This window comes from Oncorhynchus kisutch, linkage group LG19, assembly GCF_002021735.2.
Source record: "Oncorhynchus kisutch isolate 150728-3 linkage group LG19, Okis_V2, whole genome shotgun sequence".
Taxonomy (NCBI): Eukaryota; Metazoa; Chordata; class Actinopteri; order Salmoniformes; family Salmonidae; genus Oncorhynchus; species Oncorhynchus kisutch.
Window position 1 is genome coordinate 21,034,700 of NC_034192.2, and position 26,174 is coordinate 21,060,873.

A 26,174-nucleotide genomic window follows, 5' to 3' on the forward strand; every position below is an offset into this window, starting at 1 on the left:
AACCATGAGGCCAATGGTGACTATAAAACAGTTACTGGGTTTAATGTCTGTGACAGTAGAAAACTGAGGATGGAGCAACCGCATTGTAATTACTCCACAATACTAACCTAATTGACAGAGTGAAAAGAAGGAAGCCTGTACAGAATACATATATTCCAAAACATGCATCCTGTTTGATACAAGGCACTGAAGTAATAACAATAAAAATGTGGCGAAGAAATTAACTTTTTGTCCTGAATTAATACAAAGTATTATGTTTGGCGCAAATCCAGTACAACACATTACTGAGAATCCGAGAGGAAAACCTGGTTCAGTCTGCTTTCCACCAGACACTGGGAGTTTAATTCACCTTTTAGCAGGGCCAAATCTACACCGGAGTTGCTTACCAAGAAGTCAGTGAATGTTCCTGAGTGGCCAAGTTACAGTATAATTGTCACGCCCTGACCTTAGAGAGCCTTTTTATGTCTCTAGTTGGTTTGGTCAGGGTGTGATTTGGGTGGGCTTTCTATTCTATGTGTTGTATTTCTTTGTGTTTGGCCGAGTGTGGTTCCCAATCAGAGGCAGCTGTCTATCGTTGTCTCTGATTGGGAATCATACTTAGGTAGCCTTTTTCCCCACCAATGTTGTGGGATCTTGTCCTTGTATTGTTGCTGTTGAGCCCTACAAGGCTGCATGTGGCGGTGGTTCTCGTTTTTTTTTTTTCTTCTTGTTATCAGTAAAGAATGTGATTAACCTACCTCACGCTACATCTTGGTCTAATTCCACCAACGCCGATCGTTACAATGATAGAACAATAGACAAATATTGTACAATCCAGGTGTGGAAAGGTCTCACTTACCCAGAAAGACTCACAGCCGCAATTGCTGCCAGAGGTGATTTTAACATGTGTTGACTCAGACTTATGTAAATTAGATATTTCTGTATTTCATTTTCAATAAATTTGCTTGCTGATTGCTTGCTGTCTTGGGTTTTAGGCTGGGTTTCTGTACAGCACTTTTTTTACATTGGCTGATGTAAAATGGGCTTTCATAAATCAATTTGATTGATAGTGAACCACATCAAGTTCCACTCTCTCTCGCTCTCTCTCTCTCTCTCGCTCTCTAGTGAACCATGGGAAGTTTCCTAAGCAGGAGGACTCGTATGTGTTCGAGGAGGACAGCAGCAGTGGCAGTCTGTCTCCAGAGCAACACCACAGTGATGAGTCACAGGGGTCCGCATGCCTAAGTGCAGCACCAGCCCTCAATAGCCCTAAACCGGTAATAGTCCTTCTCCTCCCTCTTACGTCTTTCCTTACCAGACCCAAATAGGCCTATCGTCCTCTCATTTCCCCTCCATCTCTGTTTCCCTCTTCTTCTTGCTGCTTCTTCTCTTCATTATCCTCCTCCCTCTTGATATTGAATCATAACATAAACTATCCTCCATGAGTGCACACACTATGAACAAAGCCTCCCCTATTCCTTCACAAACATACCCAAGTCAGTTATATGGTATATGTTAGTTATAGTTATATGGTATACATTTTGAGCTTAACAAACAAGAACCCTCTACCTGGACATACAGTCCCAAATGGCACCCTATTCCCTTTATAGTGCACTACTTTTGACCAGGGCTCATTGGGCACTATATAGAGAATAGGGTGCCATTTGAGATGTGTGCGCAGTCATCAGTCAAATGATTTGTTAAGGACATTGAATTGTTGTGATATTATTGTCTGGATAAGAAACAGTTAAAAATGACAACCATATAGATCCATGCAACACAAAATCATGTAGCCTAATGTGTGATGATGCTACTGCATATTACATATTGTCTCTGGTTAAAAAAAATAACCACAATAACAAGTTCAAAGTAGAATTGTATTAATTTAATTTAAACGTATTCACAGTGCCGATACCATGCCCCCTGCTTTAGCTATAAGAATATATGTTGAGGATCAATAACTTTTTAACATTTATTTAACCTTTATTTTACTACACTGTAAAAAATGTTTTTGCGTTTTAAGTTTATTTAATCTATTCAAGTCAATTAAATGTGAAATTTGTTGATTTGACAAATCATGTTAAGTTGACTTCAACTCAACAAAAGCTGTAAAAATTAATTTGTTCAGTTAGCAAAGAACAATTTGCTCAGTCAACTTTCAAATCAGAACTAATAAGTCAAACTAAAACAAGATCCTAGTTGTGCTGATGAAAAATGGCAAGTTATAATAACTACAAGTCATTACATTGTCTTAACTTGTGGCGGCAGGGTAGCCTAGTGTTTAAAGCGTTGGACTAGTAACCAAAAGGTTGCATGTTTGAATCCTTGAGCTAACAAAGTACAAATCTGTTGTTCTGCCCCTGAACAAGGCAGCTAACCCACTGTTCCTAGGCCGTCATTGAAAACAAGAATTTGTTCATAACTGACTTGCCTAGTTAAATAAAGCTAAAATAAATGAATAAAACTGACAAAATCAAGTTGAATCAGCTGTTAACTATGTGTTCACTCAACTTTCAAATTAGATCCAATAAGTCAAATGAACTAAATAAAGACAACAGTTGTTTTTACTTTAAATGTCAAGTTGGGATAACTATAATTCTTGACATGAACTTTACTCACAAAATTAAGTTAAATCAGCTAAGACCTGTGTGTTTAACTTTAAAGTCAGAACCAATAAGTCAAATCAACAACACCAACATAACAGTTGTGTTTACTAAATATTTCAAGTTATGATAACTACAATGAATTACACTGTCTTAACTTACAAAATCAATTTGAATCCCCTAAGAACAATTTGTTCAGTCAACTTACAAAAAAAAAAAGTTGAATAAACTAAAACAAGATCCCAGTTGTGTTGACAAAAAATGACGTTATATTAACTACAAGTCATTACATTGTCTTTGCTGATTCAACTTGGTTTTATAAGTTATGAACTGTGTTCCCTCAACTTTCAAATTAGATCCAATAGGTCAAATTAACTAAATGAAGATATTTAAAGACATGACAACTTTTGTCATGTCAGGATAACTACAAATCTGTACATTAACTAACTTAAAATTAATAGGTGCTTATTTAACTTTTAAGTCAGAACCAAGAATCAAGAAGTAAAATCAGTGGTCTGTGCAACTGCCTCCGGCGCACATGTACTGGTGTGTGGGTTGGAGTCTGGGTTTGAACTTCTTAATTATAGCCCAAATAGTGTACCCATTGCTAGTGGAAACCATTTATTTTTTTGGAGTGTTTTTGCCTTTCCACATTGTGATTGATGAAAAATGCTTTATTTTTTAAATCCTAGTTAAAGGGAGCCATGGAAGGCCACAATACAGTTCCTTTTTTCATACGTAAGAATCCCTATTGGATGCCAACAATTGTTCCAATTGTCATTTTGTGGATGGTTTGTTTTAAATCGAATTTGATTGGTGCAACTTTGCTGGAGTGACTTCCCCCATATTCCTTGCAGCCAATAAATTCTTTTTTTGTCTGAGGGCAAAAGTCACATGTAATATCTCATTTTCTCCTTTCTGACACCACTGCAGCTAATGTTAAAGAATATGGAGCCACATAGCATGAACTGTGCCAATTGTATGGGTTCATATTGTGTTAGCTGAGAGTTACAGGTTTTTACTGCATGAAGGTCTACACGTGTAAGGCCAAGCTGCTTGCTTAGTAAGTAGGCCTATTGCTTATTCCTGTCAGACTAACTGTTAGTCGCTCTGGATAAGGGTGTTGATTGATAGGGGATATTGATCAAACTTAATTTTCAGTGGTAATTTATAGGCAGCGGCGCATTTCAGGAAGCGGATTGATCAAGACCACGCTTCGGCAACTCCTATACTGCATTCAACGTCTTTCCAAGCAGGAGTGGGTAGCTTGGCAAAATGTGTTTATAAAAATAATGATAACTTTTCAGCACAAGAATAGCAAGGACATTAGCCACTGTGTTACATGCTAGCTAGCTGGTTAGCACCACACACACATCATGTTAAAATGGTAATTTGGTTAAATTAAGAAAGAAAATCAGATGTTTGGCAAATAGTATTTTACTTTATCAGTTAAAATCAGATTACTTGTGCAACTCTGCTATGTGTACTGTAGTATAATTGCAGCTAAGCTTGCTGTTATCGTGCTGTTAAATAGCACCGCTCTAGCTAGCAGCACACATGGCGCCAACTAAGTAACTTGTCATTTGTTTGATAACCTGCATAACAGTAGCTAGCTACAAAAGCCAACTGTTGCTACTGTAGCTATGCTTATAGTTATAATTACTATTAGATTGGGTGGTAATGCGCTGTTATCAGTTTATTTTACTATTGTGGTTATAATCGGTGACTTGCTCGTCAAAAATCAAAAAGTCAAGCTAGTCGAAAATCAGTTATCAAACATCAAACAATAGCATGGTTGTGCTGCCATCCTGTTAGAAGGTAACAGATTATTTTTTTTACAATGGTTAAGGTGGATTTTCATTGTGTTCCATGGTGTTATTCGCCCCCTAGTGGAGCTTTCTGGTACTTAGAAAGACTGTACGCAAACAAGAAGTAGAGAATTTGTTCTGCACGCTTAGAAGCAGCTAAAAACAACGCTACGGTGCAGGTCTTTTAGTGTAGTTATTTCTTGTCACTCTTCAGCCTCGGAAAATATTTGTTTGTAAGTTCGATTCAAGCATTTAGCTAGTGATGATAATCTTGTTATTGATAGAGTTGCTTACATATCAATGTTGGTTGGTTGCATTTACTCACACAAATTGCAATGCCTTTCATGTATGTCGTTAGCTGTATTACTTTGCTCGTGCGTCATGCAAACTAATTGTAAAATATGCAATACTGTAGTTTTGTTACTGTTTTCTAGTGTAACATGCTTTGTTATTCTACAGAGATGGTTGTACATTATTAGAGTAATGAAAGGAGTTAGCCAATTACCATATAAGTAACAATTAGCTATATGGTTTGGCATCATGCCAGATGCATGGTACTTTAGCACGTGCTTTGTATTTATGCAACTTCAAATGTATAATGTACAGCTATAGTATGTCGGTGTGAATTGAATACTAATGTATATTCTTTTCTGTATTTTGCAGTTTCACAACAAACTTTTTCAACATATTCATTCAAGAAAAGTCACGCCTTGGGCGTTTTATTGAAGACTTAGTTTTTTGCTATCTGTCTAGTTTTGCATGGGAAAGCAATTCAAGGGCAGAATAATGGTATTATTTCACTCTAATAGCTACTATAAATTGGACAGTGCAGTAAGATTAACAAGAATTTAAGCTTTCTGCCAGTATCCGATATGTCTATGTCCTGGAAAATGTTCTTGTTACTTACAACCTCATGCTAATCGCATTAGCCTACATTAGTTCAATCGTTCCATGGAAGGGACACCGATCCCAAAGAAGATTTATAGGGTTTTTTAACAAGTGTTTGAGTTTATTGGCAATTGGCTATTTTGCTTGATGGCCTTTAGTGCCCAGGCTGATTGTTTTGGTGCACTGGCAGATTAATCACCCCTTAAGACAGTGTCCCTTGTCCCTAAAATTCATTTCCTGGTATGTTATTCTCTTCAAACAGGTTGCTCTGGAATTCATGAGACTGGTATCTGTGGACCTCAAGAAGATATTCTTTCCAAGCTCCTTGAATTCTACCGGGCCAAGAGCGATGGAGGGATGGAGCTAAAACAGCTTATGGAAAGTCTTGACAAAGACATAGGTTCCATTCTATTCACATTAAAGTATTTTGTACATTTATTACCTATGTTTTGCTGTATTGATAATTGCTACTTTTTTAAATACACATCAATATTGGGGGTGAGACCTTAATATTGACAACTACATTTAACAATGTTGTAAAACAGTCAATTAGGCTTTTTATGTTAGAGTTCCAATCAAAGGAAGAGAGAGGCTGTGCTCCGAGGATTGCCATACTTCCTGCAAGAAGACCCTACCAATTTTTTTTAAAGATGTGAGGCATACAACCCTACAACATAACCTTATGCTTTCTCCCAGGAGTGAAATTTCCTATGAATCGTGATGCATTGTAACGTTCAATGGGGTCAAGATGAATGTCTGTCACCATCTGTAGTGATTGTAGCACACAGGCCAAATCAAATGTGAACCAACTACAGTATATAAGGGCATCTCTTTTAACAATGTTTTAGATGTTTTACTTTTACTCCCTTTCTAGACATTCAATTGAGAATAGTGATTTAGCATGCTTTTTGTCCAGAAGAAACTAAGTCTTTATCTTGGACAACTTCATCTTGGACTGCAAAGCAAAAATCAGGACCATACATTAAACCCAATACTAGGTTTGGGCGATAATACCTAACTACCATGTAAACTACTATTGATAGCTGTTGTCGACGGCTTTGAAATGTAAGTATGCGCAGGTTTTTGGATATTTTAATGTATCACACATCCCTGGTGTATGGCAGCACACAATACTGCTGTGCCCTTAGTGATATGTCAAATTCCCCCTTAGACAATTAACAGAATTAAAGTGGCACTGTGAGGAATTCCAAATTCTATACCAAAGCTGTACAAATATTTATTATTGATGGGACAATCCGTCCCTACACCATGCAGTGCTGATTTTGCCATCTGAACAGGAATTGCAATCAGTTTTGCTTCAACATTGTTTGTCAGTGGGCTCGCTCCGGTCCGTCTTCAATATAAACTTAGCATTTTAGGCTATACTTTTGTGTAACAAACTAATTACTTATTGTAGGGAATCATTGTCCTATTTTTTACATTTCTAGAGATATAGTTTTGCAGCTTTTGTAAGCTGGTCATTTTAAAAAGAAAGTAGATGTGGAATTCTACACAGTGCACCTCTAATATAATGAATGTTGTAGATTGCCAAAACAGCACTGAATGATAGATGATGCTTTACATGGTTTTCCCCCTTAGGGTAGCCTAGTGGTTAGAGTGTTGGACTAGTAACCGGAAGTTCAAACCCCCGAGCTGACAAGGTACAAACCTGTCATTCTGCCCCTGAACAGGCAGTTAGCCCACTGCTCCTAGGCCGTCAATAAAAATAAGAATTTGTTCTTAACTGACTTACCTAGTTAAATAAAGGTAAAATGTTTTTAAAAAATCAGTGTTGGATGAACGTAGGCCTTTGCGGCGCTATAGCAACAATCATTTTTAGCAAATTGGAAAATAACAGACATGTTTTACCTCAACCTAAGAACACATTATTTCTAGACCTGGGAGCAATCATGGTTAACTGACGTGCTTGAGGACCATGCTTGTTTACTGGCGCAACGCTCTTGACCACTAGGCTACCTGCCACCCCACTTGCCTGCATCAATATGCAACAGTACATTTGCTGACATTTTCACAGAAAGAAAATGTATTGTAGGATGTTTTGTAGGGCAATGCCTTTATTCTTTGCCTCTTTTTTGTTCTGTTTTTCAGAAGACAACTGATTCTGAGGAAGTCACCCATGGAGTGAAAATACACTTGTCGTTGTGGATGGAGCTGCAGCAGATGACCCAATGCCAGCTGACAATGTGGACGTTGCCCTTGTGAAAGAAGAGCAGGTGATCATACATGAGCTTCACAACGTCCCAAATGCCTTTGCCACTTTGATTGGACTTCTTTGTTGTCTGAACATGGGTTACCCAAAAATGTTTGAGGTAGTTCAGAAAATATTCTTGAAGATTTTGGTGCAGATAACTACAGTAGAAGTGCATGGGCTGAAGAACCGTCTTCGTTAATTCAACTAATTGGTGTGTTTTTGTTTTGCTCGCAGTAGTTGAGTTAATTCCCGAGGACAATGATGCTGTTATTTGCCTAAATCTTACAATTCTCAATTTTGGGAAGACTTAAGTTACCCTACTTTTACGTGTGAACTTCAGTCTACAAACTACAACTGTCGTTTGTTAGAGACCATTGAATTTGTTATCATCTCTTCCCATTAACTACAGTGCATTCTGAAAATGTTTACAGCATGTTATAGAATTTCTTTTCACACTCAACACCCACTTTTCTTAGAAACCATTGTGAAGGTTGTCTTTGCTCAGTGTTTGAATTTTTAATTACCGTGCCATATAACCATTTTTGAATGGTGCCATTTACAAATGTGTATGGGTTTATTGGACAGTTGAATAAATAAAACTTTGACAAAACAATTTCTTAATTTTAAAAGAAAAATCTTCCCTGATATTGGTTAAAATACCAATTAGTAACAGCAGAATTTGGCTGCCCGTTTAAATGCACCCAAAGACATTAATCTAAAAATATGCGTTGTTAGATTTCTTTTTTTATGACAATAAAAATGCATTCTGGGGAACGATACATTGTTGCAAATGTATTTGATAATACATAGTGTAATAAATGTTCTGAAATACACAAAAGGACTATTTTGTCATTACAAGCTAGATATAATTAATTGATTTCAATGTAAGTTGTTGAATCGATCAATAGGACATTGATAGTAAACCAATCATTGTAAATATAAAGTCATTTTAAAATGGAGATAAGCTTTACTAAATCTGAACTTTGTTCAACTGTACATACGGGGTTATATTAAGTTTACAATTTGTATTAGTCAGTCATTTTGTTGAGTTAAAACAGTGGTTCTCAACCTGCAGCCTATGGCAATCTTGTCTGTCATTAATAGTATAGTTATTTATTTGTGTGTGGCCTGCTTGACTTGCTCGTAGCCACAGTCTAGCGCCACCAGCCAAACAGGTTGAGAACTATGTGTTACAATAACTCAATATGACGTAGGCTTGACTCTTTTTTTTTAAATGTGACATTAAATTAGATAACTCACTTTAATGTTGTTTCAACTTGTTATTTCCAGTCATCTAGTTGCGTGGCCTTTTTCAAGCTCAGAGCACTTAACATGTCACTTTATCCTTGCATAGACCATTTTGTTATGTAAACTTTAAATGTAGTTTCGATAACTATTACTAGTTACAGTAACTTAATTGAAAGTTGACTTAACAAAATGTGAAATTGGCAACAATAATGTAGCTTTAGTTATTAGAATTCCACATTTATTGTTAAAATAACAAAGGTTTAAGTTGATTCAAATAATAATATTAAATTAACAATTTACAAACATCAAATTAACACTCTATTGTTAGTCAAAATAAATGTAATCAAAGCGAGGATACCGTGAAATGTGAAGTACTCTGAGCTTGAAAAAGGCCACTGGAAATAATAAGTTGAAACAAAAAATATTTTTTACAGTTATGTAAGTCAGTTAAGAACAAATTCTTATTTACAATGACAGCCTACCCCGGCCAAACCCTCCGCTAACCCAGACGAAGCTGGGCCAATTGTGCGCCTCCATATGGGACTCCCGATCACAGCCGGTTGTGACAAAGCCCGGGATTGAACCACTGCGCCACTCGGTCTCCATTCCTACTTATATGCTATATTTCAATATATATAAATATATATATATACATACACATTCCTGCACAATGCTTGCTTTGAAGAAGTAGTCTCGTTTTAAGGATATCCTGGTCTGGAACTGGGACAGACTCGATTCAAAGGAGTGCACTACTGTGTTGAAGCACCATTCAACCCTATTCCGCTTCACCAGATTTACAATTACATGTAATGAACACTAGAGGGCAATGGTACTGTATTGTAATGTATGGCCCAGTCCAGGAACCTCTAAGACCCTAGTTCCCTAGCCCTGACCACCACTTGCCCTGACCACCTAGGCACTTTTAACAGCAGACTTAGCCTATCAGAGGGCAAGGTAGAGCTGCAACCATATTGTATCTTATTTCTAAACTGTCCTAAATTAAGGAGAAGATACTGTAGCTGGTGTACTTGTTCATTGTCACTTCAACATTGTGTGTGTGCTTAATCTCCCTTTTCCATTCGCTTTGTCTCTCTCTGTCTATGTCTGACTTTCTGTTTGCCTGTCAGTCCACATTTACAGTACCAGTCAAAAGTTTGGACACACCTACTCCTTCAAGGGTTTTAATGAATTTTTTTACTATTTTCTACATTGTAGAATAATAGTGAAGAAATCAAAACTATGAAATAACATCTACGGAATCAAGTAGTAACCAAAAAATTGTTAAACAAATCAAAATATATTTTATGTTTGAGATTCTTCAAAGTAGCCACCCTTTGCCTTGACAACTTTGCACACTCTTGGCATCCTCTCAACCAGCTTCACCTGGAATGCTTTTCCAACAGTCTTGAAGGAGTTCCCATAAATGCTGAGCACTTGATGGCTGCTTTTCCTTCATTCTGCGGTCCAACTCATCCGAAAACCATCTCAATTGGGTTGAGGTTGGGTGATTTTGGAGGCCAGGTCATCTGATACAGCACTCCATCACTTTTCTCCTTGGTCAAATAGCCCTTACACAGCCTGGAGGTGTTTTGGGTCATTGACCTGTTGAAAAACCAATTATAGTCCCACTAAGCGCAAAGCAGATGGGATGGCGTATCGCTGCAGAATGCTGTGGTAGACATGTTGGTTAAGTGTACCTTGAATTAAGTATCACCAGCAAAGCACCCCTACAGCATCACACCTCCTCTTCCATGCTTCATGGTCGGAACCACACATGAGATCATCCATTCACCTACTCTGCGTTTCACAAAGACATGGCGGTTGGAACCAAAAAATGACAAATTTGGACCATCAGACCAAAGGACAGATTTCCACCCGTCTTATGTCCATTGCTCGTGTTTCTTGAACCAAGCAAGTCTCGTCTTATTGGTGTCCTTTAGTAGTGGTTTCTTTGCAGCAATTTGACCATGAAGGCCTGATTCACAAAGTCTCCTCTGAACAGTTGATGTTGAGATGTATCTGTTACTTGAACTCTGAAGCATTTATTTGGGCTGCATTTTCTTAGGCTGGTAACTCTAATGAACGTATTCTCTGTAGCAAAGGTAACTCTGGGTCTTCCTTTCCTGTGGCGGTCCTCATGATAGCCAGATTCATCATAGTGCTCGATGGTTTTTGCGACTCCGCTTTAAGAAACTTTCAAAGTTCTTGAAGTGTTCCATATTGACTGACCTTCATGTCTTAAAGTAATGATGGACTGTCATTTTACTTTGCTTATTTGAGCTGTTCTTGCCACAATATGGACTTGGTCTTTTACCAAATAGGGTTATCTTCTGTAGCTCCCACTACCTTGTCACAACACAACTGAATGGCTTAAAAGCATTAAGCAGGAAAGAAATTCCACAAAATAACTTTTAACAAGGCACACCTGTTAATTGAAGTGCATTCCAGGTGACTACCTCATGAAGCTGGTTGAGAGAATGCCAAAGCAAATGAGAATACCAAGGCAACTGGTGGCTACTTTGAAAAATCTCATAAAATATATTTTTATTTGTTTAACACTTTTTTGGTTACTGCATGATTCCATTCACATTTTTGATGTCTTCACTATTATTCTACAATGCAGAAAATAGTAAAAATGAAGAAAAACCCTTGAATGAGTAGGTGTCAACTTTTGACTGGTAATGTCTCTCTCTCTCTTGCTCTCTTTGGTGCTCATATCAAAATCCTCCCTCCATCCTCCTCCTTCCTCCCGCCTCTCTCTCTCCCTATCAGGGCTTGGTCCCATGTGTGATGTTGGCCCAGTCAGGGAAAGTGCTGAGCTGGAACATTGCGTCTCCCCAGGTGTTGATGCCCATGTTGATGGTCAGGATCCCGATCATGTTCAGCATGAAGCCTGCCTTCACCTGGACAACACAACAACACAAATTCAGGGTATACAGTAAACACTGTTGTATCTGAATATGTAATAACAAAATATATGCCTTTTAGCTGACACTTTACTCCAAAGCGATTTGCAGTAGTCTGTGCATATATTTAAGTGTATGTGACCCCAGTGGGAATTGAACCTACTATTTTGGTGTTGCAACACTATGTTACCACCTGAGCAACACAAGACCACTACTGTGGTTGTGTGTCTGTGTCTATCCATTCGTGTGTGTGCACTTATGCACCTGTGTGTGTGCATGTGTTGGGTCTCACCATGTCCATGACTTTGAGATTTCCATAGGAGAAGACGATAGCATTGGGAGGTGTTGCCACAGGCAACATGAATGCCAACGAGGCACAGATGGTGCAGGGCAGCATCACGTACAGAGGATGCAGCCTAATAGCTGTGGCCTGGTGGGAAGTAGAAAGGAACACACCAAGTCAGTCAACACACTTGGACATGTGTATGAGAGAGACAGACAGAGAGAGGGAGTGTGTGTGTGTATGCAAATGTGCATGCATGCATACGTGCGTTATTGTGTGTGTTCGTTCGTGCATGAGTGCGCATGTGTCTGTTTGTGTGTGTGGTTACCATAGAGGCCAGTATGGGCAGGAACAGTGTGGTAGTAGCTGTGTTGCTGGAGCACTCAGTGAAGGTCCCCACCAACAGACAGAGTAGCAGGGAGATACCGAAGGGAGGAATGGACTGTAGAGGAGCTAGACTCTCACCCAGCCATTGAGACAGACCAGATGCCTAGAGAAACAGATGGGGTGGGCGAGATGAGGGGGGTGAGTGGAGGTGAGAGCGAGAGAGACAAGATACAGGGCATTATGAACTAGATGCCTGCACACAAACCTCGCTACCGCTGGCCAAAGCAAAACCTCCTCCCAGCAATAGGATGATATTCCAGGGCATGCGTTCGTGGACCACATGCCAGTTCAACAGAGTAGCTGGGGCCTTTTGCTTCTTCTTACCTGGAGAGTGGGAGGGGAGTAAGAGAAGGAATAAGTGAAGTTAACATTAACAATGCACATTAACTTTTTGGATATAGGGGGCGCTCTTTTAATTTATGGATAAAAAAATGTGCCCGTTTTAAGCGCAATATTTTGTCACGAAAAGATGCTCGACTATGCATATAATTGGCAGCTTTGGAAAGAAAACACTCTAACGTTTCCAAAACTGCAATGATATGATCTGTGAGTGCCACAGAACTCATGCTACAGGCGAAACCAAGATGAAACTTCAACCAGGAAATGGGCACAATTTTTGAGGCTCTGTTTTCCATTGTCTCCTTAAATGGCTGTGAATGCCCCGGGAATGAGCCTGCCCTTTCTATCATTTCTCCAAGGTGTCTGCAGCATTGTGACGTATTTCTAGGCATATCATTGGAAGATTGGCCATAAGAGACTACATTTACCAGGGGTCCGCCCGGTGTCCTTTGTCTAAATCGGTGCGTAATCTACAAGCTGCACGCAGTCATCCAGTGATTGAGAGGAGAGAGGAGGCTTTCAACGAACGATATATCATGAAGAGATATGTGAAAAACACCTTGAGGATTGATTCTAAACAACGTTTACCATGTTTCAGTCGATATTATGGAGTTAATTTGGAAAAAAGTTCGGCGTTTTGATGACTGATTTTTCATTTTTTTTTTTTGGTAGCCAAACGTGACGCACCAAACGGAGCGATTTCTCCTAAACAAATAATTTTTCAGGAAAAACTGAGAATCTCCTCATTGAAAACATCTGAAGTTCTTCAAAGGTAAATTATTTTATTTCAATGATTTTCTGTTTTTTGTGAAAATGTTGCCTGCTGATGCTAACGCTAAATGCTTCGCTAGCTATCAATACTGTTACACAAATTATTGTTTTGCTATGGTTGAGAAGCATATTTTGAAAATCTGAGATGACAGTGTTGTTAACAAAAGGCTAAGCTTGAGAGCTAGCATATTAATTTCATTTCATTTGAGATTTTCATGAATAGTTAACGTTGTGTTATGCTAATGAGCTGCGGGGATAATTACACTCCTGGATACAGGTATTTTCCGTAGCTAAACATGATGAACAAACAGAGCGATTTGTCCTAAACAAATAATATTTTTGGAAAAACTGAACATTTGCTATCTAACTGAGAGTCTCCTCATTGAAAACATCTGAAGGTCTTCAAAGGTAAATTATTTTATTTGAATGATTTTCTGTTTTTTGTGAAAATGTTGCCTGCTGATGCTAACGCTAAATGCTTCGCTAGCTATCAATACTGTTACACAAATGCTTGTTTTGCTATGGTTGAGAAGCATATTTTGAAAATCTGAGATGACAGTGTTGTTAACAAAAGGCTAAGCTTGAAAGCTAGCATATTCATTTCATTTCATTTTCATGAATAGTTAACGTTGCGTTATGGTAATGAGCTTGAGGCTGTATTCACGATCCCGGATCCGGGATGGCTCGACGCAAGCTATTCTCCAATGGAAATGCCTAAAAAGACGTCACAATGCTGCAGACACCTTGGGGAAAACGTAAGCTGACTCCTTGCTTCTTCACAGCCATATAAGGAGTCATTGGCATGAGGCTGTTTCAAAAAATGCGGCACTTCCTGATTGGATCTTTATCTGGGTTTCGCCTGTAACATCAGTTCTGTGGCACTCACAGACAATATCTTTGCAGTTTTGGAAACGTCAGTGTTTTCTTTCCAAAGCTGTCAATTATATGCATAGTCGAGCATCTTTGTGACAAAATATCTTGTTTTAAAACAGGAACGTTTTTCATCCAAAAATTAAAATAGCGCCCCCTATATCCAAGAAGTTAAGAGACCATATGGGGCGAGTGGACGCATGGTGTCTCCCGGAGAAGACGTTGCGTAAAATACTGAGGTAGCCATTTTTCCAATAGTTTCTTATGAGAAACCAACTCCCTCCACGGATATATTATTGAATACATATGTTAAAAACACTTTGAGGATGGATCCTAAACAACGTTTGCCGTGTTTCTGTCGATATTATGGAGCAAATTTTAAAAAAAGTTTGGCGTTATAGTTGAAGTATTTTCGGTCGATTGCTCAGCCAACAGGATGAACAAACGTGACGTTTTTCGCCTCCAAAAATAATATTTTTGGAAAAAAGGAACATTTGCTATCTAACTGGGAGTCTCCTGAGTGAAAGCATCTGAAGTTCTTCAAAGGTAAATGATTTAATTTGGTTGCTTTTCTTATTTTTGTGAAAATGTTGCCTGCTGCCAGCACAGCCTAGCATAGCATTATGCCATGCTAAATTTACACAAATGCTTGTCTAGCGTTGGTTGTAACGCATATTTTGAAAATCTGAGATGACAGTGTTGTTAACAAAAGGCTAAGCTTGTGTTTCAATATATTTATTTCATTTCATTTGCGATTTTCATGAATAGGAAACATTGCGTTATGGTAATGCGCTTGAGGCTATGATTACGCTCCCGGATACGGGATTGCTCGACGCTAGAGGTTAAAGACCTATCTCTTCATTAGAGTGAAACTGAACTTTGTCTCATTGAGTCTTCTTAACTGAACAGAATCTGCAGACAAAGATACAGTTGAAGTTGTTTACATACACCTTAGCCAAATACATTTACATTTAAGCTCAGTTTTTCACAATTCCTGACATTTAATCCTAGTAAAAATCCCATGTCTTACGTCAGTTAGGATCACCACTTTATTTTAAGAACGTGAAAAGTCAGAAAAATAGTGTAGATTGATTTATTTCAGCTTTTATTTCTTTGATCACATTCCCAGTGGGTCAGAAGTTTACAAACACTCAATTAGTATTTGGTAGCATTGCCATTAAATTGTTTAACTTGGATCAAACGTTTCGGGTAGCCTTCCACAATAAGTTGGGTGAATTTTGGCCAATTCCTCCTGACAGAGCTGGTGTAACTGAGTCAGGTTTGTAGGCCTCCTTGCTCGCACATGCTTTTTCAGTTTTGCCCATATATTTTCAGTTCTGCCCACATATTTTCAGTTCTGCCCACATATTTTTAGCCTATCAGAAGCTTCTAAAGCCATGACATCATTTTCTGGAATTTTCCAAGCTGTTTAACGGCAGTCAACTTAGTGTATGTAAACTTCTGACCCACTGGAATTGTTTTCAGTGAATTATAATTTAAATAATCTGTCTGTAAACAATTGTTGGAAAAACTACTTGTGTCATGCACGAAGTAGATGTCCTAACCGACTTGCCAAAACTATAGTTTGTCAACAAGAAATTTGTGTGGTTAAAAAACGAGTTTAAATGACTCCAACCTAAGTGTATGTAATATTCAGAATTCAACTGTATTTGTTATTGTGTCTCTTTCATTGAACCCCCCCCTCACCTTCCTCCCCAGCCTCTCCCTCCTCTTCCTCAGCACTCCCACAGCAGAACGGCCGTGAGGGGATAATGAAGAAGAGCGTGGACATGAAGATGGCAACAGTCCCGTCTGTCACAAACCTGAAGGACACACACAGTGAAAGAGGTTAGAATTCAGTTAGAAGCGCAGACATTCACATTTTATTGGTGTGTTTTTGTGCGTGCGTGCGTGCATGCATCTGACTGCATGACTGCCTGTGCCAGCCTGTGTGCATGAATGTATCTGTATGTGTGTGCTACTCACGCTCCATCCTTGTTAAACAGTACAGTGGCCCAGCCTGGCATGAAGCCTGGTTCTCTGGTGAACCACATCACCACCAGCAGGACAAAGATGGTCAGCACAGCCCCCTCGGCGAAGGTCATGCTCCCCAGCTTCCTGTACTCCTCCTTCATCACTGCGAACGCCTCCTTGTCTCCCTCGTTCTTCTTCCCGCAGCCAAATGACTTCTTCATGCTGTCAGCGACACACACGGACAAGGAGTGAGACCTCAAAGAATGAATTCATATCAAACGTAATTTAATTAGGAGCTATTAGTTAGAAGTAATGTAGAATGTTCAGCGGCTTCCGTTAAAGTGATGTTTCACCGCTGTGCTTTCGATGTAAATGTCCATTAATTTGTTATTTAAAAAAAGTTGAGAATTGCCTCACTACACAGAAATACCAGTGTTTCTGCATCTCGCTGGAAGGGAAGGGCCATCTACATTCCCTGGTTGTAAAGCAAACCATAATATGTGGAATTCATGGCGATTTCAGGATGTAGTGCCTCACCTGTCGAAGTTGGTCCAGTTGAGAATTGGTGTCAACAGATAGCTAACGTTAATTACGGGACCAGCCACTCGTTCATAGAACATCAGAGGGTGTCTCAGGGGAGTCGGGATATGCAAAAAAACACATTCCCATGTCACACCTCACACTTGTGTTTGCACCTCACACTTACAGGACAAATATAAGCAATCCCTATTTGACCTTTTGAGATTGTGAAGAACTTTTTATTTTTGTGTCAACAACAACTAAAGTTTAGTCATGTTGTAGTGCTCAATAGCTGGATGTGCAAACTTCAAGCAAGTGCAGGCTGCTGGGGTAACATTTCATTGGTTACCTGCCGGAAATATTCCTTTGAGCCGATAGTGGCTGGCGGCAGTGGCTGAGTTCCCAGTTTTGAACGTGACATTAAAAAGATTATGCCTATGTCTCCAATGATGTAAAATGACATAGAATTGCAAAAAATAATTTTATTAAAGGCAACAAAAAAATCCCATGTGTGCAACTTCTTTAAGTGCCTCTACTCTACTGCTCTATACCACTTCGCAAATGTGATATGCATGCTACCAAGGTAAAAAATCATTCTCATGTTTTCCGGTGCCCAGGTCACCCCCCCCCCCCCTCTCACGCTCACTTTTTGCTCCATCACCTCCCGATTTACAAATTAAGCACTGTCTGGCGGCAATAGAGAACACTGCCTATGATGTGAAAACTCCCGTGGAGAAATATCCAAGTGTGTTTGTTGGTTGCCAGCACTTTCAGCCAGAGGATTTCGAAACAGACCTGAAGTCTTAACTGATGGGGTTGCCAGGTCGTAGAACATTGAAATGTGAAGCTATTCCATCGATTTGCACCTTCACTTCAAAGAGGAAGCATTCCTATCAGCCAACATCAGCGCAGCAGAAAATAAGTCAAGCAGCAGTAATGTAGTTATCTAGCTAGCCAGTGGCGGCAGATTTTCACTTGTTTTGAGCCCCACCTGTAAAACATTTTTTTTGCAGTAATTTGTGTCATATCAATTAGCAAACAATGTAAAACAAATGTATTGAGTGAATAAAGCCACATGGTCTTTCTTGCATTCTTGAGTAAGGCAGCTCCAAAATGCAGGTGTTTCAGCCTAGACCAGTGCTTTCTATGGTGGAGGGGCAGCCAGTGGAAAATACAGAGCGTAGGTGTTTGTAATCTTCTCTAGTTGCGCTGTGATAGTCTCAGTTCTGTCATTCATGGGGACACTACATCACCACGTAATCTACAGGGAGAGCTAGGCAGTTGAAGCCCCCTTGGGTGCTGCCATAGATTTACATTAGAAGTGCTCATCCAAGAAGGCTCAAGGTCATAGGCTGTCCCCAGTCTACCTGGCCATGCTGCTGCTCCAGTTTCAACTTCCACCTGACTGTGCTGCTGCTCTAGTTTCAACTGTTCTGCCTTATTATTATTCGACCATGCTGGTCATTTATGAACATTGAACATCTTGACCATGTTCTGTTATAATCTCCACCCGGCACAGCCAGAAGAGGACTGGACACCCCACATAGCCTGGTTCCTCTCTAGGTTTCTTCCTAGGTATTGGCCTTTCTAGGGAGTTTTTCCTAGCCACCGTGCTTCTCCACCTGCATTGCTTGCTGTTTGGGGTTTTAGGCTGGGTTTCTGTACAGCACTTTGAGATATCAGCTGATGTACGAAGGGCTATATAAATACATTTGATTTGATTTGATAGGCCACAGATAAAATGACTTCAAATCACGTTATATGTGCTGTAGTTTTGATTGGACTGATCGTGTCAACATCATACTTTCAAAATCTTAACTAGACAAGCAGTCATCATCATGAATCACCTCGACAATCTACTCGCAAATCCTTTCTAATCCTTATCGTATGAAGAGAAATGATAGATAAAAGGTATTGGTGGCCATCGGCCATTGGACCGAAAATTACATATTCAATGAGTGGTTTGGAAGGAATAAGTGGCTAACTGCAAGAGTTGCAAAGCACTCACTATGTTGCTTACCCTGCCTGCTATAAGTTTGAATGCATTGGCCATGCTGTGACTCCACCATGACTTCTGCCAATTTCAAAACAACTGGAAACTCAGAACTGGGAAATCTCATACTTCAGTAAGTTCAAGACAGCTGGGAACTCTGAAAAAAAATGAGCTCCGACTGGTGAAAATACATCTTGAATGGTCATCCAACTCAGAATTCCAAGTCGAGAACTCAGCCTCTTTCTAGAGCTCTGACCTGAAGATCACTGAAGTCATGATTCGACCTTGTCATGGTTCGAGTTCCCAGTTGCCTTGAAAGCATCATAAATCCAGAGAATGTCAGACTTTTATGACAAAGTTTGATGATAAAGGACTGCTGCGCCACCTTCCCGTTCAAGTGGGCACAGCACAACAATGGTGAGTCCAAAAATGTATTGTATGCTGCTGCATCAATTATGTAATATGCCAGGGAGATATACTAAGTGTATGTTGTGTAGTAAGCTGTTGGTAGCCCATGTGCTTCACCCTAATAATTTTGTCCCTTTTTCCCCCTCAGCACTTGGTGGTGCACATGTAGCCTATAGCCTGTTTTAGAGACATGTCATCATCAAACATTGTAAGAGCTTTCTTTGTCTGCTTATATGCCCCCTTTATTTATCCTATGTTTCTGACTTGGTGTACATGGAGAACACTGTAAAAATGGCCCATGTTCTGAATTCTGTCTCTGTACATTTCAAAAGTGCTGAACATATAGTTATATTGACTAAGTCCATATTGGCTTGGTCATTAATCAAAATTACGGATTGCCTCATCTGCTAATCATTCACTTTTACCATAGTTTGTACATCTCAACAGTCTCTTCCCATTCAATTATTTGTTTCAACAAACAGTTCAGTAATAGACCCATGTAATTCAGTTGATATTGCGAGGGTTGTTTTGTTTGCGCAATGCGCTGTCTATGAGTCTGTGTATTGTCTAGAAAACAGATCTTCATGATTTTTAGAACACATAGGGCTAAAACAATACTTCAAATGGTAGACTAACTGAGCCCCCCGCCCCCCAGTTATGTGTGTATTGACTAAAAGAAGTGCAAAGTGAACATCTTGCTGAATTTATATGAACTAATATCTATCTGAATTTAATGGTATAATGTTAATGATATAAGAACACCCATTAGGAATTTACTGAACATAAATGTTCATGTTTGTGTATGGCGTTCGTTATTATTGAAGCACAATGCAGTTCTTATCGACTTACACAAATCCACAAGGAGTCAGAAGAACCGCTGCCATTAAAGGTTCCACTGAAAGCCAGGTGTAGCGGTGGTAAGGATTCACTCCATGGTGCTGAAAGGACAGCTTTGTATAGGACCTAACAGTTTGTGAGCACAGTTTGTCACCGTTATAGTGCAATTAATGTATTGCTTAGTGTTGTGACTTTGCTGGCATACACCCCCCCCCCCCCCCCCCCCCCCCCCGCAAAAGAAAATGTTGTTTGCCCTACCAAGTTTACATGCTAAAATTGCCACTGTAGCTAGCAAACTACATTTGTTTATCTAAACCAGAATCTAGTGTGGGTGACTGACGGGTGTCTGTTGGGGGTAGGTATGGTGAGGGAAGGTCAGTGTGCATGATCTATTGATAGGAGGGAGATGGATGCTTATAGTACAGTGCCTTCAGAATTATTTCCCGCCCCTTTACTTTTTCCACATTTTGTTGTCTTACGGCCTGAATTTAAAATAGTTTAAATGGAGATTGTGTGTCACTGATTTACACAAAATACCCCATAATGTCAGTGGGATTGTGTTTTAAGAAATGTTTAACAAATTAATAAAAAAAGTTAAAAGCTGTCTTGAGTCAACCGGTTTAATGGCCAACCGGTTTGTAATGGCCAACCTAAATTCATTGCATCAATTTAGGATTAAAGATGTGCTTAATAAGTTGCATGGACTCTGTGTTTTAATAATAGTGTTTAACATGATTTTTACATAACTACCCCAGCTCTGTACCCCACACATAATTATCTGTAAGGTCCCACCTTCGAGCAGTGAATTTCAAGCACAGATTCAACCATAAAGAATAGGGAGGCATTCCAATGGTTCTCAAAGAAGGGCACCAATTGGTAGATTGGTCAAAGAAAAAAAATCTGACATTGAATATCCCTTTGCGCATGGTGCAGTTATTAATTATACTTTGGATGCTGTCTCAATACACCCGGTCACTACAAAGATACAAGCGGCTTTCCTAACTCAGTTGCCGGAGAGGAAGGAATCCATTCAATTGATTTTAACTTTAAAAAACTAAACGTGGCGGTCTTCGCCTTAGCAATCTCACTGCAATAAAGACCTCCTCCGTTCCTGTCATTATTGTAAGAGATTGTGATATCTCACAACTCAAAATAGAGCTAGTCACTTCCAAGGCAGTCAGTCAGTTAACTAATAACTGATCATAACCTTGATGTGATTGGCCTGACTGAAACATGGTTCAGTGGGGTTTGTCCAGCATGTCTAAGGACCTACGCATTGCCACAGTCATACCCTGGATCTAGGTTTGTCTCGTGGAATACAATTTGTGGATCTAAATGTTTTTCCTGATAATCCTGGACTATCGGACCTTATTACCATATTACATTTTATTACAATTGAAATCTCTAAAAAAAAAAAACTGCTAAAACCCCAACAAACTGTTACTTAAAAAATTATCGGACAACTCAGACTCCACTTCCACCTACCCAATGACACTGGAGTACAATAATCAGTTAACCACCTACATTTAAGCTTGCATAATACCCTAGATGCAGTCACACTTCAAAAAACATTTTTCAAAAGAAATGAGCTCCCTGAAATACAGAAAATACCCGACCCTTGAGGCAAGCTTCCAGAAATTTGGAACGGAAATGACGCTCCACTAAACGAAGTCTTCCGACTAGCTTGGAAAGACAGTAAAGTGCAAGATTGAAGAGCCCTCACTGCTGCTCGATCAGTCTACTTATCCGACCTGAGTAAGGAGAATAAAAACAATCCAAAACATATTGTTGATACTGTTGCAAAACTAAAAAGCAGCAATCCCCAAGTGAGGATGGCCTTCACTTCAGCAATGATGAATTCATGAATTTCTTAGATTAAAAGATTATGATTATTAGAAAGCAAATTACGGACTCCTTTTTAAATCTGCGTGTTACTCCAAAACTCGCTTGTCCTGAGTGCACAGAACTGCCAGGAGCTAGGATCAATGGAGACCCTCAAGTTTTTTAATCCTGTATCTCAACACATTCACGAAAATAGTAATGAACTCTAAACCTTCCAGGTGTCTACTGGAACCTATTCTAACTAAACTACTGAAAGGATGACAAGCTCAGGAAGTAGCTCTATGTTGAACATAATAAGCGGGTTCCCTATCCTCCAGATGTGTACCAAACTCACTAAAAGGGTCAGCAATAAAGCATCTCCTGAAAAAGCCAAACCTCAACCCCCCCCAAAAAAAATATATGAACTCAGCAAAAAAAGAAACATCCCTTTTTCAGGACCCTGTCTTTCAAAGATAATTTGTAAAATTCCAAATAACTTCACAGATCTTCATTGTAAAGGGTATAAACACTGTTTCCCATGCTTGTTCAATGAAACATAAACAATTAATGAACATGCACCTGTGGATTGGTCGTTAATACACTAACAGCTTACAGACAGTAGGCAATTAAGGTCACAGTTCTGAAAACTTAGGTCACTAAAGAGGTCTTTCTACTGACTCTGAAAAACACCTAAAGAAAGATGCCCAGGGTCCCTGCTCATCTGCGTGAACATGCTTTAGGCATGGTGCAAGAAAGCATGAAGACTACAGATGTGGCCAGGGCAATAAATTGCAATGTCCGTATTGTGAGACGCCTAAGACACCGCTACAGGGAGACAGGATGGACAGCTGATCGTCCTCGCAGTGGTAGACCACGTGTAACAACACCTGCAGAGGATCGGTACATCCGAACATCACACTTGCGGGACAGGTACAAGATGGCAACAACAACTACCCGAGTAACACCAGGAATGCACAATCCCTCCATCAGTGCTCAGACTGTCCGCAATAGGCTAAGAGAGGCTGAACTGAGGGCTTGTAGGCCTGTTGTAAGGCAGGTCCTCTAGAAAAAAAAGAAACACAGACCTATTTAGGCGAGGTGCTGGCTAGTAGAAAGCTTGAAAATAAAAGAGAGCCGCACACTCTAGGAGCTCAGATGCAAAAAATGTATTACCAATGTTTCAACAGATAAGTTGTCTTCATCAGGGTATAATCACAAACACTGCGGGATGACTCGTTTATGTAGTGTCAAAAGACACAGGTGTCTGTAATCATGGCCAGGAGGGGCTTAATATCATTGGTTAATTATCAAATATTAAAATGTCATACAAAGAACAGCATATAAACAACAAATGGATAGCATACGATCATAAATTAATTTGACTACACAAGCTTACAAACAATTACAATGGCAAAGTCAAAATAATCACAAGAATGGCTTCAGATCAAAGTCTACGTTGAGACCGAGGGGCGCAAGGGTCTTTAAGTTAAAGATCCAGGCAGCCTCTCGTTTTAACAATAAATGATCTCCCCTCTCCTGGGGAGGGTGACATGTTCGATGCCAATATAACGCAGAGACGAAATCGAGTGGCCTGCCTCCAAGAAGTGGTGTGCAACTGGGGAAGTAAAGTTTTTATACCTAAGTGTGCTACAATGCTCTGGAATACGTACTTTTAATTCGCGCTTTGTTTTACCTACATAATTTTTACCACAAGGACAAGTTTTAAGATAAATAACTGCCTTAGTGGAGCACGTAATAACACCTTCGATTGGGATCGATTTCCCTGTTTGTGGGTATTTGAAGGATCTACATTTATAAGTGCCATTGCATTGAGCACAGCCATTACATTTGTAATTTCCATCCAGTAGGGGTGCAAATAGACGTTGTTCAGGAATATCTTGGGGTGGTAAATCAGAGTGTACCAATTGGTCTCTGAGATTTCTGCCCCGTGAGAATTACGACCAAGGGAAGGTCCGAAAACACATTACCGAGACTATCATCGGATTTTAGGATGTGCCAATGTTTGTGAACTATTCCCTTAATTTGTTCAGAACACTTTGAATAGCGGGTAGTTAGAACACAAGAATGCGTCTTTTTACGAGACTGACCTTAAAAAAGGTCATGTCTCGTTTTGTTTAGAATTTTCTCAATGGCAATATTAATCTGATCATTCTTGTAGCCTGTCACGTTCTGACCATCGTTCGTATGTGTTTTCCTTGTTTTAGTATTGGTCAGGATGTGAGCTGGGTGGGCATTCTATGTTGTGTGTCTGGTTTGTCTATTTCTATGTTTGGCCTGATATGGTTCTCAATCAGAGGCAGGTGTTAGTCATTGTCTCTGATTGGGAACCATATTTAGGTATCCTGTTTTGTGTTGGGTTTTGTGGGTGATTGTTCCTGTCTCTGTGTTTGCACCAGATAGGGCTGTTTAGGTTTTCGCACGTTTATTGTTTTTGTTAGTTTATTCATGTATAGTGTCTTTATAAATTAAACATGAATAACCACCACGCTGCATTTTGGTCCGCCTCTCTTTCACCAGAAGAAAACCGTTACATAGCCCCTCTCCTTGAACTTTCTTTGTGTCTCAGCCATATTTCTGTCAATCTGATTGTTTTTTGCAAATTCTTTTGATTCACCAGAATTGGCTGTAGGGCAAACTATTTTTCAAGGGAAGTGGGTGACAACTATCAGCCCTCAACAAACTGTTACGATCAGTAGGCTTCCTGTAAAGATCAGTGTATAGAACATTATCTTCACACAGCATCAGAAGATCAAGAAAACTGATTTGACGTGTATCAGATTGCATAGTAAATCTCAGAAGCTCAGAACAGGAGTTAAGAAAAGCATAGAAAGCATAAACTCTCCTTCCAGACCCATATCAAACATCTCCAATCCAAAGTTAAATCTAGAATTAGCTTCCTATTTCGCAACAAAGCATCCTTCACTCATGCTGTCAAACATACCCTTGTAAAATTAACCATCCTACCAATCCTCGACTTTGGCGATGTCATTTACAAAATAGCCTCCAATACCCTACTCAACAAATTGGATGCAGTCTATCACAGTGCAATCCGTTTTGTCACCAAAGCCCCATATACTACCCACCATTGCGACCTGTACGCTCTCGTTGGCTGGCCCTCGCTTCATACTCGTCGCCAAACCCACCCACCCATGTCATCTACAAGACCCTGCAAGGTAAAGTCCCCCCTTATCTCAGCTCGCTGGTCACCATAGCATCTCCCACCTGTAGCACACGCTCCAGCAGGTATATCGCTCTAGTCACCCCCAAAACCAATTATTTCTTTGGCCGCCTCTCCTTCCAGTTCTCTGCTGCCTATGACTGGAACGAACTACAAAAATCTCTGAAACTGGAAACACATCTCCCTCACTAGCTTTAAGCACCAACTGTCAGAGCAGCTCACAGATTACTGCACCTGTACATCGCCCACCTATAATTTAGCCCAAACAACTACCTCTTTCCCAACTGTATTTAATTTATTTATTTTGCTCCTTTGCACCCCATTATTTTTATTTCTACTTTGCACATTCTTCCATTGCAAACCTACCATTCCAGTGTTTTACTTGCTATATTGTATTTACTTTGCCACCATGGCCTTTTTTGCCTTTACCTCCCTTCTCACCTCATTTGCTCACATTGTATATAGACTTGTTTATACTGTATTATTGACTGTATGTTTGTTTTACTCCATGTGTAACTCTGTGTCGTTGTATCTGTCGAACTGCTTTGCTTTATCTTGGCCAGGTCGCAATTGTAAATGAGAACTTGTTCTCAACTTGCGTACCTGGTTAAATAAAGGTGAAATAAAAAAACATAAATGCGTAAAACTACGTCACAATGCTGTAGACACCTTCAGGAATACAGAGAAAGAGTAATCTGGTTGATAGCCCATTCACTGCTCAATAGGGATGCATTGGAACGCAGCGCTTTCAAAACATGAGGCACTTCCGGATGGGATTTTTCTCAGGCTTTCGCCTGCAACATCAGTTCTGTTATACTCACAGACAATATTTTTACAGTTTTGGAAACATTAGAGTGTTTTCCATCCTAAGCTGTCAATTATATGCATATTCTAGCATCTTGTCCTGACAAAATAATGTTTTTTTTCCAAAAATGAAAATTCTGCCCCCTAGTCACAAAAGGTTTTAAGAGTAGTAATTCTAATTTGATTATCAATGTTTTTTACACATGAATCACGTTGTGAGTCGTGTGTCAAAATGGGGGAATTACCAGTCCTTTAAGGTTTTGGATTGAAGTTTACACACCTTAGAGAGACCATTGTTTGCTCACCTAAAAGAGACCACTGCAAA

At 39.6% G+C, this 26,174-nt stretch overlaps 1 protein-coding gene and 2 long non-coding RNA genes across 3 annotated transcripts in view; 2 read left to right on the forward strand and 1 right to left on the reverse strand.

The window, feature by feature from the left end:
- The first annotated feature begins 625 nt into the window (after window positions 1-625).
- On the forward strand, window positions 626-5,719 carry LOC109876134 (uncharacterized). The gene is made up of 3 exons (XR_002252939.2): window positions 626-872; window positions 1,105-1,256; window positions 5,541-5,719. It is a non-coding gene; the product is annotated as an uncharacterized LOC109876134 (long non-coding RNA).
- Window positions 5,720-7,389: 1,670 nt separating this feature from the next.
- LOC116354987 (uncharacterized) lies at window positions 7,390-16,408 on the forward strand. Its single transcript, XR_004204182.1, has 3 exons — window positions 7,390-7,512; window positions 16,014-16,142; window positions 16,301-16,408. It is a non-coding gene; the product is annotated as an uncharacterized LOC116354987 (long non-coding RNA).
- The window catches only part of slc13a2 (solute carrier family 13 member 2), a 70,082-nt gene continuing 55,315 nt past the window's right edge, over window positions 11,408-26,174 (reverse strand). The window contains exons 7-12 of the mRNA XM_031797337.1: window positions 16,281-16,490; window positions 16,002-16,117; window positions 12,520-12,638; window positions 12,256-12,417; window positions 11,937-12,074; window positions 11,408-11,641 (exon numbers count right to left, since the gene is read on the reverse strand). Of these exons, the coding sequence (XP_031653197.1) occupies window positions 11,507-11,641; window positions 11,937-12,074; window positions 12,256-12,417; window positions 12,520-12,638; window positions 16,002-16,117; window positions 16,281-16,490 (880 nt within the window). The 3' untranslated portion in view covers window positions 11,408-11,506. The remainder of the gene's footprint in view (window positions 11,642-11,936; window positions 12,075-12,255; window positions 12,418-12,519; window positions 12,639-16,001; window positions 16,118-16,280; window positions 16,491-26,174) is intronic.